The 14881-nt window shown below is 24.9% G+C and overlaps 6 protein-coding genes across 10 annotated transcripts; 5 read left to right on the top strand and 1 right to left on the bottom strand.

The window, feature by feature from the left end:
- Positions 1–342: 342 nt before the first annotated feature.
- LOC130673073 (mitochondrial carrier homolog 2-like) lies at positions 343–1908 on the top strand. The gene is made up of 4 exons (XM_057477976.1): positions 343–756; positions 828–1011; positions 1067–1198; positions 1267–1908. The coding sequence occupies exons 1-4, from the start codon at positions 564–566 to the stop codon at positions 1706–1708; spliced, it is 951 nt and encodes a 316-aa protein (XP_057333959.1). The 5' UTR covers positions 343–563; the 3' UTR covers positions 1709–1908.
- A 14-nt stretch (positions 1909–1922) lies between these two features.
- Positions 1923–2891, bottom strand: LOC130673074 (39S ribosomal protein L13, mitochondrial-like). Its single transcript, XM_057477977.1, has 3 exons — positions 2663–2891; positions 2452–2575; positions 1923–2376 (listed from the first exon to the last, which is right to left on the bottom strand). Exons 1-3 carry the CDS (start codon positions 2684–2686, stop codon positions 1988–1990), a joined length of 537 nt encoding a protein of 178 aa, XP_057333960.1. The 5' UTR covers positions 2687–2891; the 3' UTR covers positions 1923–1987.
- A 391-nt stretch (positions 2892–3282) lies between these two features.
- On the top strand, positions 3283–5652 carry LOC130673072 (palmitoyltransferase ZDHHC3). 3 transcript variants are annotated; one of them, XM_057477975.1, is made up of 7 exons: positions 3283–3762; positions 4186–4311; positions 4379–4564; positions 4636–4772; positions 4838–4922; positions 5013–5225; positions 5303–5651. In XM_057477975.1, the coding sequence occupies exons 2-7, from the start codon at positions 4186–4188 to the stop codon at positions 5462–5464; spliced, it is 909 nt and encodes a 302-aa protein (XP_057333958.1). In that variant the 5' UTR covers positions 3283–3762; the 3' UTR covers positions 5465–5651. The 3 variants fall into 3 exon arrangements, with proteins under 3 accessions (XP_057333958.1, XP_057333957.1, XP_057333956.1); XM_057477974.1 differs by having other exon boundaries at positions 4105–4311; positions 5303–5650; XM_057477973.1 differs by lacking the exon at positions 3283–3762 and adding an exon at positions 3917–4052 and having other exon boundaries at positions 5303–5652.
- Positions 5653–5903: 251 nt separating this feature from the next.
- Positions 5904–8335, top strand: LOC130673075 (uncharacterized). 2 transcript variants are annotated; one of them, XM_057477978.1, is made up of 3 exons: positions 5904–7048; positions 7115–7370; positions 7785–8335. In XM_057477978.1, exons 1-3 carry the CDS (start codon positions 7043–7045, stop codon positions 7946–7948), a joined length of 426 nt encoding a protein of 141 aa, XP_057333961.1. In that variant the 5' UTR covers positions 5904–7042; the 3' UTR covers positions 7949–8335. The 2 variants fall into 2 exon arrangements, with proteins under 2 accessions (XP_057333961.1, XP_057333962.1); XM_057477979.1 differs by having other exon boundaries at positions 7115–8333.
- A 503-nt stretch (positions 8336–8838) lies between these two features.
- LOC130673437 (probable cyclin-dependent serine/threonine-protein kinase DDB_G0292550) lies at positions 8839–12239 on the top strand. 2 transcript variants are annotated; one of them, XM_057478442.1, is made up of 3 exons: positions 8839–9067; positions 9363–9415; positions 9497–12239. In XM_057478442.1, the coding sequence occupies exons 1-3, from the start codon at positions 9044–9046 to the stop codon at positions 11274–11276; spliced, it is 1857 nt and encodes a 618-aa protein (XP_057334425.1). In that variant the 5' UTR covers positions 8839–9043; the 3' UTR covers positions 11277–12239. The 2 variants fall into 2 exon arrangements, with proteins under 2 accessions (XP_057334425.1, XP_057334424.1); XM_057478441.1 differs by having other exon boundaries at positions 8839–9288.
- Positions 12240–13585: 1346 nt separating this feature from the next.
- LOC130673504 (homeobox protein 2-like) lies at positions 13586–14837 on the top strand. The gene is made up of 3 exons (XM_057478527.1): positions 13586–13898; positions 13969–14036; positions 14103–14837. The coding sequence occupies exons 1-3, from the start codon at positions 13896–13898 to the stop codon at positions 14710–14712; spliced, it is 681 nt and encodes a 226-aa protein (XP_057334510.1). The 5' UTR covers positions 13586–13895; the 3' UTR covers positions 14713–14837.
- Positions 14838–14881: the final 44 nt, after the last annotated feature.

Below are 14881 nucleotides of genomic sequence, written 5' to 3'. Positions count from 1 at the left end.
AGTTAAAAATCTTAGACGTAAAATTCTCGTGATTACAGATTTGGCAAAACGTAGAAGTGCAGGAGCGCAGAATTTTCTTATTGTCCTCATGATCCAGATTGATCCAGATCCCGGGCGTTAATAACGTCTATTTTAAAAAGAAAAAAATCATTTGCACAGTGCCATCTGTTTAATAAATTTCAAACTTTATTTGTCACTCTCCTCTTCATACTCTCTATTGATGGTAAGAGTTTAATTCAAGAGATAATAATTAGTAGATTTTATTTTGGTTGTCGGTCTTTGAGATGCGCGAGCGCGAGCGCGAAACAATGGATATCTGCGCAAACTCGTGTCTTGCGGGTCTTGCGCTATCGTTGTATCCCTCGAAGCCCTAAATCTTATCCAACATAGTAATGACCAGTTAAAAATGTATGTTTTATAATTCATATGTATGCATATGATTTTTGGATAATTTATAAAAATTATAAGACAATTTAATATACTCATTTTAACTGTTTATCATTAATAAAATATTAGTAATTTAAATGATAAAAATAATAAATAATTAATTGACATTTTATAAAATGGTTAATCCACGTGAGCGAGAAGAGAGATTATGGTCAAGTGTTGTATCTCGTATCTTGGTTAATACAATTTCACATCCTATTGAATATGCCAAAGTATTAATACAAATAGGACATGAACCAATATTACCTCGTGAAACTAGAACATTATTTGGTAAACCAGCTCTTGCATTGCCAAATATTTTTCAGTATGGTAATATTTATTTTTTTTCCTTCTTTTTATAATTTTAAATATTATTGTTATTAATTAAAATTATTAAATAGTGAGATATATAAAAGCTGTTGATGGTTTTACTGGCTGCTATCGTGGTCTGGTTCCAAAATTATGTGCTTACACTGTCAATGGTGTTATTATGGAAAAAGTCAATGATTCATATTTATTTACTAAAATATTTCCACAAGTACAAGAGGATGATGAAGACATTGAAGAATTACCAGATGAAAAGAGGTTAATTATTATTATTATCATAATTATTTTTTACTTAATTATTTAATTATTGCAGAAAAGCAGCTTATCGTCGTGAATTTATGAAAGATGCTATTTGTAAAATTGCTGGAATAATAGCCAGTCATCCACTGGACGTTGTTGCTATTAGGATGATGGCACAATTTGTTGGAGGCGAAGATAAATACAAGTAATTTATTTTTATTTTTAATAATTAAAATAATTAAACTAATAATAATAATTATTTAAATATTACAGAAGTGTATTAAGTTCAATTATTGAAATATACAAAGAAAATGGTATCATGGGTTATTATTCTGGTTTAGTACCACGATTGATAGCTAATGTATCAACATTAGCACTTGTCAGTTATTCAACTTACCTTATAAATAAATATTTTGTTAATGATCATGATACAATGACATATATATCAGCAATGGTAACACTTGTTGCAACAACAGTTACTTATCCATTTCTCGTTGTTTACAATTGTATGGCTGTAACTGATTCTGGTTTGGCTGCTGGTTCACCTCCTCACATGCCAATTTATACCTCATGGATTGATTGTTGGAGACATTTATCAGCAACAAATCAACTTAAACGCGGTAGCAGTCTTTTGTGGCGTTACTACACTGGTCCAACCGCAATTATTAATGGAAAATTAGTTATGCTCAACAAAACACAATACTATTCCTTTTAAATATTCAATTCTGTTATATTTTTTTTTAAGTAAAATCAATAGATACTCTAATTTTTAAATATAATAAAAATCTTAAGATGATTATTATTATATTATACTCAAAGCATTTATAAAGAAAAAATACATAAAATGTCAATAAAATAAATATTTTTTTTTTTTGTTTTTTTTTTTCTGTACGAAAGAGTGATTTATAATTTATAATTAAATATAAAAGTTCAAAGATTTAAATGAATTATTTATTTATTATAAAACACTTTAATGGGATAAGATAAATAATTTTTATTTAAGAATATAATTAGAAGGATAGGTCATAAGACGTGGGAATTGATCAACAACTTGCTCTGAAATGTCACAAAGTTTTGTTGGAACGGGTCTCAGTTGAGGAATTTGATTTGAAATATTTTCCATTATTTCCTTGGGGACATTATCATCTGGATAAATATGCAAGCGTTCCATAGTGTGACGACGTTGTAAATTGTTTCTCATAGCGTGATAGACGGCTTTTTTAACAATCAGTGTTTTATTTTTTTTATGTAACTCCCATGCCAGTGTCCATGTATCTCCCCTGTGATATGTCGTGTGATGAAAGTAGACACGTTTTTTCCATTCATCACCTCTCAAAGCAATGTCTTTACTGTTTATTACTACGACATGGTCTCCACATAAGGCTAATTTTCCAAATTTAACACCAAGATTAGTTTATTATTTTATTTTATTTTATTTATATGATATAAAATACTTACACATTGGTGCATAAATCGGTTTAGTTTTTCCTAAAAGATATGGTACCAAGTGAACAGCGCTTTGGTAAGGGTCTTGCCATTTAGCATCATACAAATACCAAATTCTCGATAAAGAGCCCCATTGCTAAATATTTTTTTAATATTATCATTACATTTAGATGTATACGTTACATGTTGTTGGATTGATAAAATGATATTATATTATAATTACCTGTGCTCGTCTGATTAATGACATAATAATTATTTATTATATTTTCTTTAAACTTTATTCCTGGTTATTAATACACATTTATTATAATTTACATACACATGGAGACCATAGAGATTGATAGAAATTGATAGAGATAATAAGATTAATACTAATACTGATGATGGTGGCGACACTGGTAAAATTTTTAAGCGCGAGATTTTCGATATACGAACATAGTACAAGAAATTGTTACCAAGAGTGCATGGCCTCGATCAATACAACATTAAAGTTTTATTACTCTAGTCCGATAAATTCTTAATAAAAATTTATTTTATAAGGATGAATGAGGATGACACTGTCTCTCTACTGTTATCAAGAGTCGTCTGAAAATTAAAATTTAATTTTCTTTGTTCTTTATGGTGTCCTCTGGATGAAGGAATGCAACCAAGTTCTGAAAAAAATAAATGCCAAATAATTTGAGGAAAAGTCGAGCTCATCGAAGGAGATGAGTTTCCTTGTATTCGGGATTATTATCTTTGTCTTTCTTGTGGTTGGTCCGGTTTTCAGTACTCAATGCTGCCAACTGTCGCCAACTGCTGCCAACTCTTTTTTGGTTTGTGAAAATCAGCACTAACAGACCAGAGCTCTCAAGATAGAAAATTCGAGTCTCGAGAGAGTCAGAAAAGTAAATTGATTTTAAAATGCAATTAGATCATTAGATGTGTTGGTGTTAAAATTACTTATGTCTCTTACCTACCAATTATCTAAATCATTTTTTTCTCATTGAGAAACTCATTATTTAAATTTGTTAGCATGTATTCATCATAGCAATAACTAGTAGTACTTGTCAGTACTTGTACTCCTCGTACTATTCTACTATTATTATATAGATGACATAGGAAAAGGAAAGTATTGTTGTACGTAAATGGTATATATGGGTTACGAAATGTCAAAAGCAACAATAAACATTACAAAAAATCTATATCTCATCTATAACGATAAATTTACAATTTTTTCATAAAATCTATAAATGCAGCACTAATTTAAATTTTTTAAATTTTAAAAAATGACCTATTAATGCATATTCATTAGAAATTTATCCGCTAACTCATAAAATAATTGTAAGTATATAATTTATAGGTTATATTGATATACTTGAACGTTTTATTTTTAAGGTTTAATTTTTTGTGCAGTACTTTGATGTAGCATATACTTACCATTCTATTATCATTTATTATTCATTTTTATTTTTTCTTGTATAAATTGAATAATTAAACTGATGATCAACTTTTTTTTAGTTATCAATTTTAAGTACAATCGATTAATTGTTATTGATTTTTCTTTCTTTCTTTTTTTTTTTTTTATTTTATTTTATTTTTTTTCTACTCTAATGAATAGTCTACATAGAAAGGTAACCTTTATTGTTTTATTTTATTTATTTATTTATTTTTTTTTCCTTCTAGACGAACAAAAAATGTATTTACTTATCAGTATTAACAATTGATTAATAATAATAATAATAATAATAATAATGATAAATTTAGATGTACGATTATAAAAGTGATGATAAAAATAAATTAATTGAAGAGATGGATTATGAGTACATGCCATTTCAAAGAGAACGTGACATTCACAATCGATGTTGTGGTGGTAAATTTTGGTGTATTAAGGTATTTATTATTTTCATTGTTTTTTTATTAAATATCTATTTTATTTTTACTATTATTATTTAAATAGGATATATGTGGAATAATATGTGCTATTTTGACGTGGTTGTTAATTATTTATGCGGAATTTGTTGTTATGGCAGTTATATTGATTCCTAGTATAAATACATTATATTCAAGTTTAAATATGGCTATATTTCAAACATTAGCATTTTTAGCTTTTGCATCTCACCTTAGAACTATGTTTACTGATCCTGTAAGTATTATATCAACAACAGTAATAATAATAATCATAGTAATTAAATTAAAAAGATGAATAATTTATAGGGTGCAGTTCCTAAAGGCAATGCCACCAAGGAAATGCTACAACAAATGGGTGTTAAAAATGGTCAAGTTATATTTAAATGTACAAGATGTTGTTCCATAAAGCCTGATCGTGCACATCACTGTTCTGTTTGCCAAAGGTAATGTAAATCCAATAATAACAATAATTACATAAATCCAATAATAATAATAATAATAATAATAGATGTATAAGAAAAATGGATCATCATTGTCCATGGGTAAATAATTGTGTTGGTGAAAATAATCAAAAATATTTCGTATTATTTACTGTAAGTCTTATTATTATAATTTATGTTAAATTAAATAAAAACTACAAGTCATAATTATTTAAATTTATGATGATAATAATTATTTTTTAGTTTTATATTGCCGGTATATCATTGCAATCACTATTTTTATGTATACAACAATTTACAACGTGTGTACGACAAGAATGGCGTAATTGTACGACATTCAGTCCTCCTGCAACTGTTGTTTTATTATTATTTTTAACATTTGAGGCTCTACTTTTTGCTATTTTTACGGCTGTTATGTTGGGAACCCAATTGCAAGCTATATGGAATGATGAAACGGTAATTTTAATAATAATTACTATTTCACTTTTAATTATTATTGCTATTTAATTCTTTTATTATTTGTATATCAAAAGGGCATTGAACAATTAAAAAAAGAAGAAGCGCGATGGGCACGAAATAGTAGATGGAAATCTCTTCAGGCTGTATTTGGACGATTTTCTGTTGCATGGTTTTCACCTTTCACATCACCACCTAATGCCAAAACTAAACTTGATTCTTATTTATATTCCGTATAATCATACATTACTATATATTCATTATTTTATTTTTTAAATAATTATACATAAAATTGTACATAAAATAACCAGCGAAGGAAGAGAAAAATGGGAATTGTCAATCATTTTTTTTTTATTTTTTTTTTTTTTTTATATTAAGCAAAATATTTGTTTAAAAAAAAATAATAATTCAGGGAGTTAATAACGTTTTTTATTTTTACTAGATTTTAATAATAATAATAATAATTTTTTTAAAATAAATAAAGACTTAAAATGTACCTTTTAGTAAATAAATTTAAATAACAAATTAAATGTGCCTCAGGTTTTACAAATAAATAATCACTTAATTTATACGTAAAATAATAATAATAATGACATTATTTTACGAAATAATTTTTTTTATGATAATTTAATTATTATTAACGCCTCCGACTCAAGTATAAAAAATAATGATGACATTCCGTAAATATCTTCCGTTTAAGATATTTATATTTAAAGAGTAATAATTATATTTATGAAATATATTATGTACGGAAACTATTTGTGCAATTTGATAAAAAGCATTACAATCATAATTTAGAAATAAAATTATTATTTTTTTAAATTAATTATTATAATAATATATAAATGTTAACTTATTGTTTATGACATGCAATTATTTATTTATTTTATGTGTACTGAATATATCATTTTTTTTTTTTTTCTATTCATTAGTTATAAATTTAATAACAATTTTTATAAATCCAGTAAAACTTTTATATTTGATTTACATAAACCAATAAAAACAAACAAAAAAACGAAAATGATTGAGTGATTAAATGAAAAATAATTTTACGTTCTCACGGTCAAATGAAAAAAAAAATAATAATTATGAGCATTAAACCGGTTGTTAATCAAGTTATAAATTAAGAATAATTTAATGATAGCAATCTTTATATCTATTTTAAATTAAAGCTAAAAAATGATCATCACTTGAAATAAAATATAAATAAATAAAAAAGTAGATACAGGGGAGAGCGCGTGTCCCTATTTCAGATCGATGGACTTTCATCTTCTGTTCAGTTTGAATTTCTTTACTTATGTCGTGTAAGAGATCAAATGGTGGCATGGTGGGATGCTTTTTCATATCAAATGTCAAATTACTTGATCATTAATACCATACAAAGTTGTTGAAGCGAATGCATAATTTTATTTTTTTATGTATTTGTGTATTTATTTACAATATAAATAAGTACATACAGATCTAAATATGCTGTTACTGTATAGATAATTTTCTTTATAATTATGATTATTTTACAGCAGAAAAACTGGACACTGTAACACTTACAACAACATATCTATTATCCATGAGATGACTTTCACTTTTGCCATACAACAACTAAACTCATACTCACTAACAAACAAAAATTAACAGTATATCAACCAGTAGGAGTAATTCGGATTAAACAGATTTACCATTTTATTATCATTTTTATTTTAAATCTTAAATAATTATTCGAGTGAAACAGTTTATCGGACCCTTGATCTTGACCACGCGATTACAATTATTATTCTGGTATATATATATATATATATCTAATAAAAAGTTAAATTGATATTATGAAGGTAAGGAATTATTATGAATCAAATGTTATTATTTGTTTTTTAAATATTATATTTATCGTGTTTTAGATTATAATTTTTTTATTATTGTCATTGTTGTTATTTGTTGGAAATAAATTTATTGATGCGTATGACCCAAATGATGATAATTTAAAAAATATATTATTGCCAGACGGTGAATTTGAAGCATTTTATTTAAAAGGATCACAAAGTAAAGAAGAAAATGCCGCACGTCCACCGCATTTACACGGATCATATCACGCTTATCGTCATCCTGGATTGGTAAATGTACCAAATAGTCCAGCATACGGTTTTCGTTTTGATGGTAAACGAAGATTTAATTACGATTAAATATTTTTACGTAGTGGATACTAAAAATTCTTAGCTATTTATAACATATCCAGTGAATATGATAGTAGTAGTATAGTAATAACAGTATCAGCTTTGATGTAGAGAATAATCTACAAACGTATCATTAATCGCGAAACCAAAAGATCTATCTCGATCAATTCCTGTTTTCATACAACTCACAACGTCCTGTGTGGTTTTTAATCTTTTTTTTTAAATAATTTCTAAATTTCTATTGGAAAATAAATTTAATAAAAATTTATGGTGTTAATAATATAATTTTTTTTTCAACAAGAATATATATTAAATATTAAAAAATAAATAACTTTGTGACTTGGTTGGTTTACAACTATAATTTATAATAATATTTTAGCTAAAGTTTTTATTACAGTTGATATACGAAAAAAAAGTTGTGGTAATTATAGAAACTTGTGTGCATACTTTGATCGATCAAACACTGCTTTCTATAAGTTATTTTATGTACTATTTGCTAAATTAAATCAAGAAGAGTTGCTGATTAAAACCATTCAAGGACACTGGTTTTTCTTAATTTGAGCTGTAGCTGAGCAATTAAAATTGCCATTATTGAAAAAACAAACCCTGTAAAAACTTGGTTTTTATTAGAAAACTCTTTACTACTTTCTTCGCTATTGTAAATGATTTTTTTGTTTTTCCCATAAACATTTAACGTGATATGTTTTCATTTTCATTACTGTCGGTAATTATATCCAATAGATGTATACATATAATACTTGTACTACCAAAAATCTGGGTAAATATGTTATTATTCAAAAATAAAAATTAATGGCAACTATTAACATGTGATGAAAACTTGATGATGATATTATTATTTTTTATCCCAGAAATAAATACTCTTTTTAGTTGGTGAAATTCTGTACATAATATATATGTTAAGTATTGGAGGTTTTTATTTATTTATTCAATTAACTTATTTTCGTTGTTTTTTAAATCTGTTATCTTTTTCATATTATATATAAGTTAAGTTTAATTTTTAATCATAACTTGTAACTTGTTCTCTATTTTAATATTTATGTCAACTATTAATAGTTTTAAATGAAATAAACATTTGCCTTTATTAATTAACCAACAATAAATTTCATTTGATATTATTTTTATCAATATAGTTATTACAATAATCATATTTTATTATTTTATTTAAATAAATTAATAAACGTCTATACTATGAAAGAAAAAATACATTTATCAGTATAATAAAGTTTCTGATAAAGGATTTTTTTAAATTTTATAAAAATAACATTTTATAGACCTACTTTAATTGTAAATTTAATATATAAGAAATAACAGGAATATGTATTACCATAAATGTATGAGAATGAGAAAATGACATGAATCTAGTATGGAGTAAATGATAACTGTAATACATATTAAACATGCGTGTGTTTAACTTAGAGAAGTTTGCGAGTAAACGAGGAGAGCCTTTAAAAGACCTGAGGACATGATATTGCTCGACAGTCGTTGATCGTTGATCGTTCAGTCACATTGCCGTCGACCGGTCCATGTCCATGTCCATGTCCATGGAGCTTTCTTAATATTAATATACTATTACTGTGCTGTGTAGTTAATATATAAGTACTTATCTATCTACAGTTTAAAATTATATCTGATATCATGAGGATTCTATGTCTGATAACGGTGAGTGGATATCGCTTCACTGATCAGACTATATTATTATTATTATTATTATTATAATTATTTATTCAAAATTAAAACGTGCTCATCTGTCAAGTGAAACATATTAATAAATTTATATTTTTGGATTATTGTGAATAATCAAATTTTTAAAATTGTAAATAAAAAAGTGACTGCAAGTGATATTTTCATCGATAAAAATGAAGCTTATATATTATTTAAGTGTAATTTATTTAAATATCATTGTTTAAAAAAAAAAATTAATATTCATCATGCAATAATGAATTATTTTTTTTAGGTCGGTTCATTTTTGATATCTGTAACAGCAGCTGAGAGTGATATATCTATTGGGTATTAACATTATAAATATGAATTATATATTAAATAATTTAAAAAATATTGAAAAAAAAAAAAAAATGTTTTTTTTTTCAGGGATAATATTAAGCGAACTCCTCGTGCCTTGGTTTTAAAACCAGTTATTAAAGAAGACGATGAAGGACCATTTGATTTTCTAGCAAAGTGGATATCTCGGATGATAAATCCATCACCGAAAAAACCACCATCATCGCATCTATCAATGTTGGGATCCCTTCGAGTTCCTGGTATAAATGATCCAGTCTTTTTAGAGAATCTCAGCATTCCATCACGTTCTCCGAACCGCTTTGTTTTTCGCGTAATGCCCGAGACCCTTAAAACACCATCATTTTCTGGGATGTCATTTACAGACCAATCAAATTCATTTTCACCATTTTTTCCAATTACATCCACTCGTCTTCCAATTACAACAAATAATTTTAATAAAATTTTATCAACAGCTTCAACATGGCCACGTTATCCTCCTCCATATTTTAATTCTCAACACAACAACAGACCAAATGATTATTTTAATAACAATTACAACAATCAACCGGTTAATTTTTACAAAGAATTTTTACCTCACCAGCCGTATAAAAAACCATTAACTCAATATCCTTTAAATCCAACATCATCACCAAGTGAACCATTTCGTCCATATGTACCTCAAACATCTTATGGTAATTATGACAATCATAATTTAATTTCCGGTGGTAATAATAATTTTAATTACGGATCAAATTATCGTCCTTCTTTATATCCATCTCCATCTTATAATCCCCATGACCTTCATAACTACAATCATCATTTCGCTATTTCTAATCATTCAAAAATTAATAATTTTATATCTGATGCTAATATGCATAAACCAATTATTAATAATAATGATAATAATAATAATAATGAAGAATTAACTGATGAAATGAAAGAAACTCTTGAAACAGTTGATCTAAATAAAGTGACCCCAATAACAACACATACTTCAGTATTTTTAAATAATAATAATAATATAACTCCAACAATAAATCCATCAACAAAAACAAAAATAACATCTTCACCAGCATCGATAAATGACAATGAAATTTATCGTTCTGATCGTATGATACCAACTATAAATCCAAACTATAAAGACACTCGTTATTGGAGACCCTTGAAAACTACATCAATTATAAGTTCATCATCAACTTTACGTCCAACTTCATTGTCATCAATAACCACATCCAGCAGTACAAATAGATACAGTGCACGTGATATACAAGAAATACCACCGCCAAATTTAAAAAATTGGAAACAAGATATTTATCGAGAAAATTCAACCGAAATTATTAATATAAATGATAGTAATAATAATAATAAAGAATGGATTATAGCTGACAAGAGTTCAGATTCAAGAATGGATGAAAAAAATCAAGATGATATAACTTTGGGACAAAATGATTCTCAAGAACATAATGGTAATAAAAATAAAGATCATGATCCTAAATTAAATGTTATTAGAACTTTTAAAAAAAATATAAACAATTCACGTGGTAATAGTAGAGAATGGAAACCACCGACGACAATGAAAACTACAACCACAACGATAAATAATCGCCGGTTTATTAGTAATAATAATAATAATAATAATAATAATAATAATAATAATAATAATAATAACTATACTGTAAGTACAATTGATAATGTTATGGATTTAACGGCCAATAATGATTGGAGGGATGATATTAAAAAAAATAAAAGAAAGATAGATAGATTAAAAAATAGTAATAATAGAAGAGTTAGAATTGTTGAAAGCGTTCAGAGTTCCGTCTCAATGATTTCTTCAAAAAATGATAATAAAAAAACAATATTAACTCATTGAAAAACCTCTAATTTTATTTTTTCATTTTACTTTAAATTATTATTTAAATAAGTATTATATTAATATAAATGATTTATTATTTAATAGCAAATACTCGAAAGCTTTAATAAATGTTAAAACAATAATTGTATATGTATTTTTTTTGTTATAATTTTTATGTTGATTGTTATTATTTCTTTAAATGATTCTTTATAGTAAATTATATAAAATAAACATGTTTTTTTTTTCTTTTTGCAAATTTTTAGTTTAAATTGATATAAAACAAATTAATTAAATTCTTTCTGAGACATTAAGATTTTTAATCTGTAAGCAAAAGTCTTACATGATATTGATTGACAAGAAAGTTTTTCTAGATATAAAATAATAAAAATATAACTAAATGAAACTTTGATAAATCAATAAAAGAGAAAATTAATATCATCTGTGACAAACTTTCACATTAACTGGCAAATTATAAAAAAAAATTGATATAATATAATTTAATAAAATGTATTTGTAATTAATTAAATAAGTATTATAATTTTTAAAAAACATACCTATCTTCAGCACCATAAATGGATGCTTTAAATATTTTAGTCAAAAAATAATTAAAAGCTTAAAAAAAAAATTTTGATTCACAGGAATCCCAATCCCAAGTAAGATGAAAAATAAATGACATTTCTAGCATCCTTATGTTAATGTTAAAGTTAATGTACATAACAACAGTATATTATATATACATGGATATCTCAATACAAAATAGTAGTGTCCTAACTAATAAATAATTATTTTACTCATGCATTTACATCAATTGTTACGCATCAGTCAAACACGCGATCTCAATAAAGATTTCATAAAATTCATATTTGCTCTCTATTTCACTCAAAGATTTCACTTTTAAATTCTAGCAATTATTATAAATACATGTATATTATTAATTACCATTGTGTAATGTCGCTATTATAATTTGTCTATTTGACAAATTTTATTTTAATTATAATTGAAAGAAAAAATAATTTTTTAAATATTTTTTTCTTTTCATAAATTTAATTATCACTTGATACATGTACATGTAGTAATTATGAAAATAAACAATTTTAAATAATTATAAAATTACATTTTCTTTTAATTATTGTTGTGATTGCAATGAAACAATTAGTAAATTATTGTTATTATTATTATATATTTGTTCCACTCATTAACGACCAACGTAAGTAAAGATGAACGCACAGTTTCACTGAATAAGTTGTAATTGCAGATACATATATGATTCGCCTCGATAATCATCCACACTCTGTCTATATAAAAGCTGATGCTCTTGTTTCAGCTAACGCAGTTTACTTGTTTTATTTCAAAGTGTTTAATCACATATTATTTATTTTATTATTATTATTATTTTTTTTTTACGATTACTTTGTTTTAATAAACATGAAAAAAAAATGTTTGGTAAGATAGTGAAAAAATTTTGATTGAAAAAAAAAACAAACAAGCGAACTGCTTTTTATTTTTCATATTTTTTTTCTTACAGTGGTTGTTAGCATTTTTTGTGGCAATATTAATATTAGATGATCCAACGGAAGGGTAAATATTTCTTTATATTATTGCTTTGTGATTTATGTTTAACTTTTATTTTTTTTAATTACAGAAAAAAAGTTGTGATACATGTACCTTATCGTATTAAAAAAATAAAACATACTCACACTGTCTACAAAATTATTCCACATGTTGAGCATGAGAGAGCTGATGATTCTGTTGAGGACAATGAAGAATTTGACCATTTTAAATAATAATAATTATTGTTATTATTAATATTATATTTAAACCCGCCGTAATGTTAGCACCAAAGATTTTTTAAATTTATCATGTACAAATAATTAGTCAATAATGTATTAATTTTTTTATATTTATAGTTTTAAATTAAAAAAAAAAATAATAAAAAAGTGAATCAATGCAATAACGTGTTAAAGAAAAAAATAAAATATTACTTAAATTTATATGATGAAATTATTATAATATATTATATTTTTTTATGTATTATGTTAGAGCACAAATAAATAATTTATATTTTTTTTTCTTTTTCTTTTTCTTTTTCTATAATTTAATTTATTTATTTTTTATAAATAAATTTAATATAATTTTAAATTGATGATTATTGTATATAGTAGTATTATAGTATTATCACCATATCAATGTTAATATTTTTTTTTCTTTGATTATTTTAATTTAAATAAATGTATCTCAATACAAGTGTAATTTAAAATTTTTTTATAATTTAAAAAAAATGATATCCTTTGACTTGAAGAGAAATTAAAGATCGCCGCACTATCTTCCTGTCATCAAGGATTTTTATTAGTTTTATTATAATTTTTTTTTATCGTTTTACTCTAATTACTTTGTTGTACTTAAATAATAAATAAAAAGTATACAACGTGAAGAAAATTGTTAAAATTACGGTGATCAATCGCGAAAGCGACAAACCAGTGTATTGGAACATTCTTTTAACAATATAAATATATGTCTAAGTAGACTTACTACTTAGTTGTTGTTATTTATTTAGTTCAATCGTTGCAGTGACATTGAACCGAGTGTTTATAGCAATAATATTATTACTATACATTTTTGTTATATTTATTATAAATAATGGTAAGCAACAAAAATTATTAGTTGATTTATTTATTTTTATATAATAATAATTATAATTAAAAATTTTTAGAAGTCGAGATCAATTTTTTTAATCATGATAATTAATATTTTAAATATTCAAGCTGACGACGCAAAACAGTAAGTTTTTCTAGATAAATATTCAATTATTATTATATCTAAAAAGTTTAAATAATGAAATTTTAGCGTTCATTTTAAAATATACATCCCTGAATTAATAAATCGTCATATTCATACTAAAACAGTGTGGGTGTATGTGCATAGTCCTCCTCATAAAAAAAAAAATAAAAATAATTATCCAAAAAAGCATAATTATTATAATGAAAATTATAATATCTGGAGTACATCATATGAAGAAAATGAGGAAAATTATAATAAACAACAAAATCAAGGTGAACCTCCATTTTACGATGACTATAAAGAAACAATTACAGATGAAAATTCTGAAAGTGTCGAAGAAGATCCATCACCGGTGTCACCACCTCGAATGAATTTCGAAACAGGTGTTACTGGATACTCATATCCACCTCAATATCAAATTAATCATAATAATTTTAATAATAATAATAACAATCATGTCGACGACTCATCATACGAACGAGTTGAATATGATCAGGGACATCATCAAGCTGGTAAAATAAAAACTGGGCATTTATATACCGACGATGAATATAATCAATTTTATAATAATAAACTTGAAGAATCTTCTGCTGAAAATAATATAATTGATAATGCCTCTAACAATAAATTTAAATATCTTAGAAATAATAATCTTATTAAATTACGTGCTGGTTAATTTTATTTTATGTTTTTGTATCGATTTTTTTTTTTTTTTTATAATAAATATATAATATTAAAAAAAAAACTAGATTGATTAATATATATCTAATCAGAAAATTAATAACCTAAGTGGTTAGAAGAATAATGGTCAATATATTCAATTAATTGAGTATTATCACTGTGAT

The sequence above is a fragment of the Microplitis mediator genome, chromosome 8 (genome assembly GCF_029852145.1).
Source record: "Microplitis mediator isolate UGA2020A chromosome 8, iyMicMedi2.1, whole genome shotgun sequence".
NCBI classification, from domain to species: Eukaryota; Metazoa; Arthropoda; class Insecta; order Hymenoptera; family Braconidae; genus Microplitis; species Microplitis mediator.
Note: the sequence above shows the minus strand (reverse complement) of the source record. Positions and strands in the feature narration are given on the sequence as shown.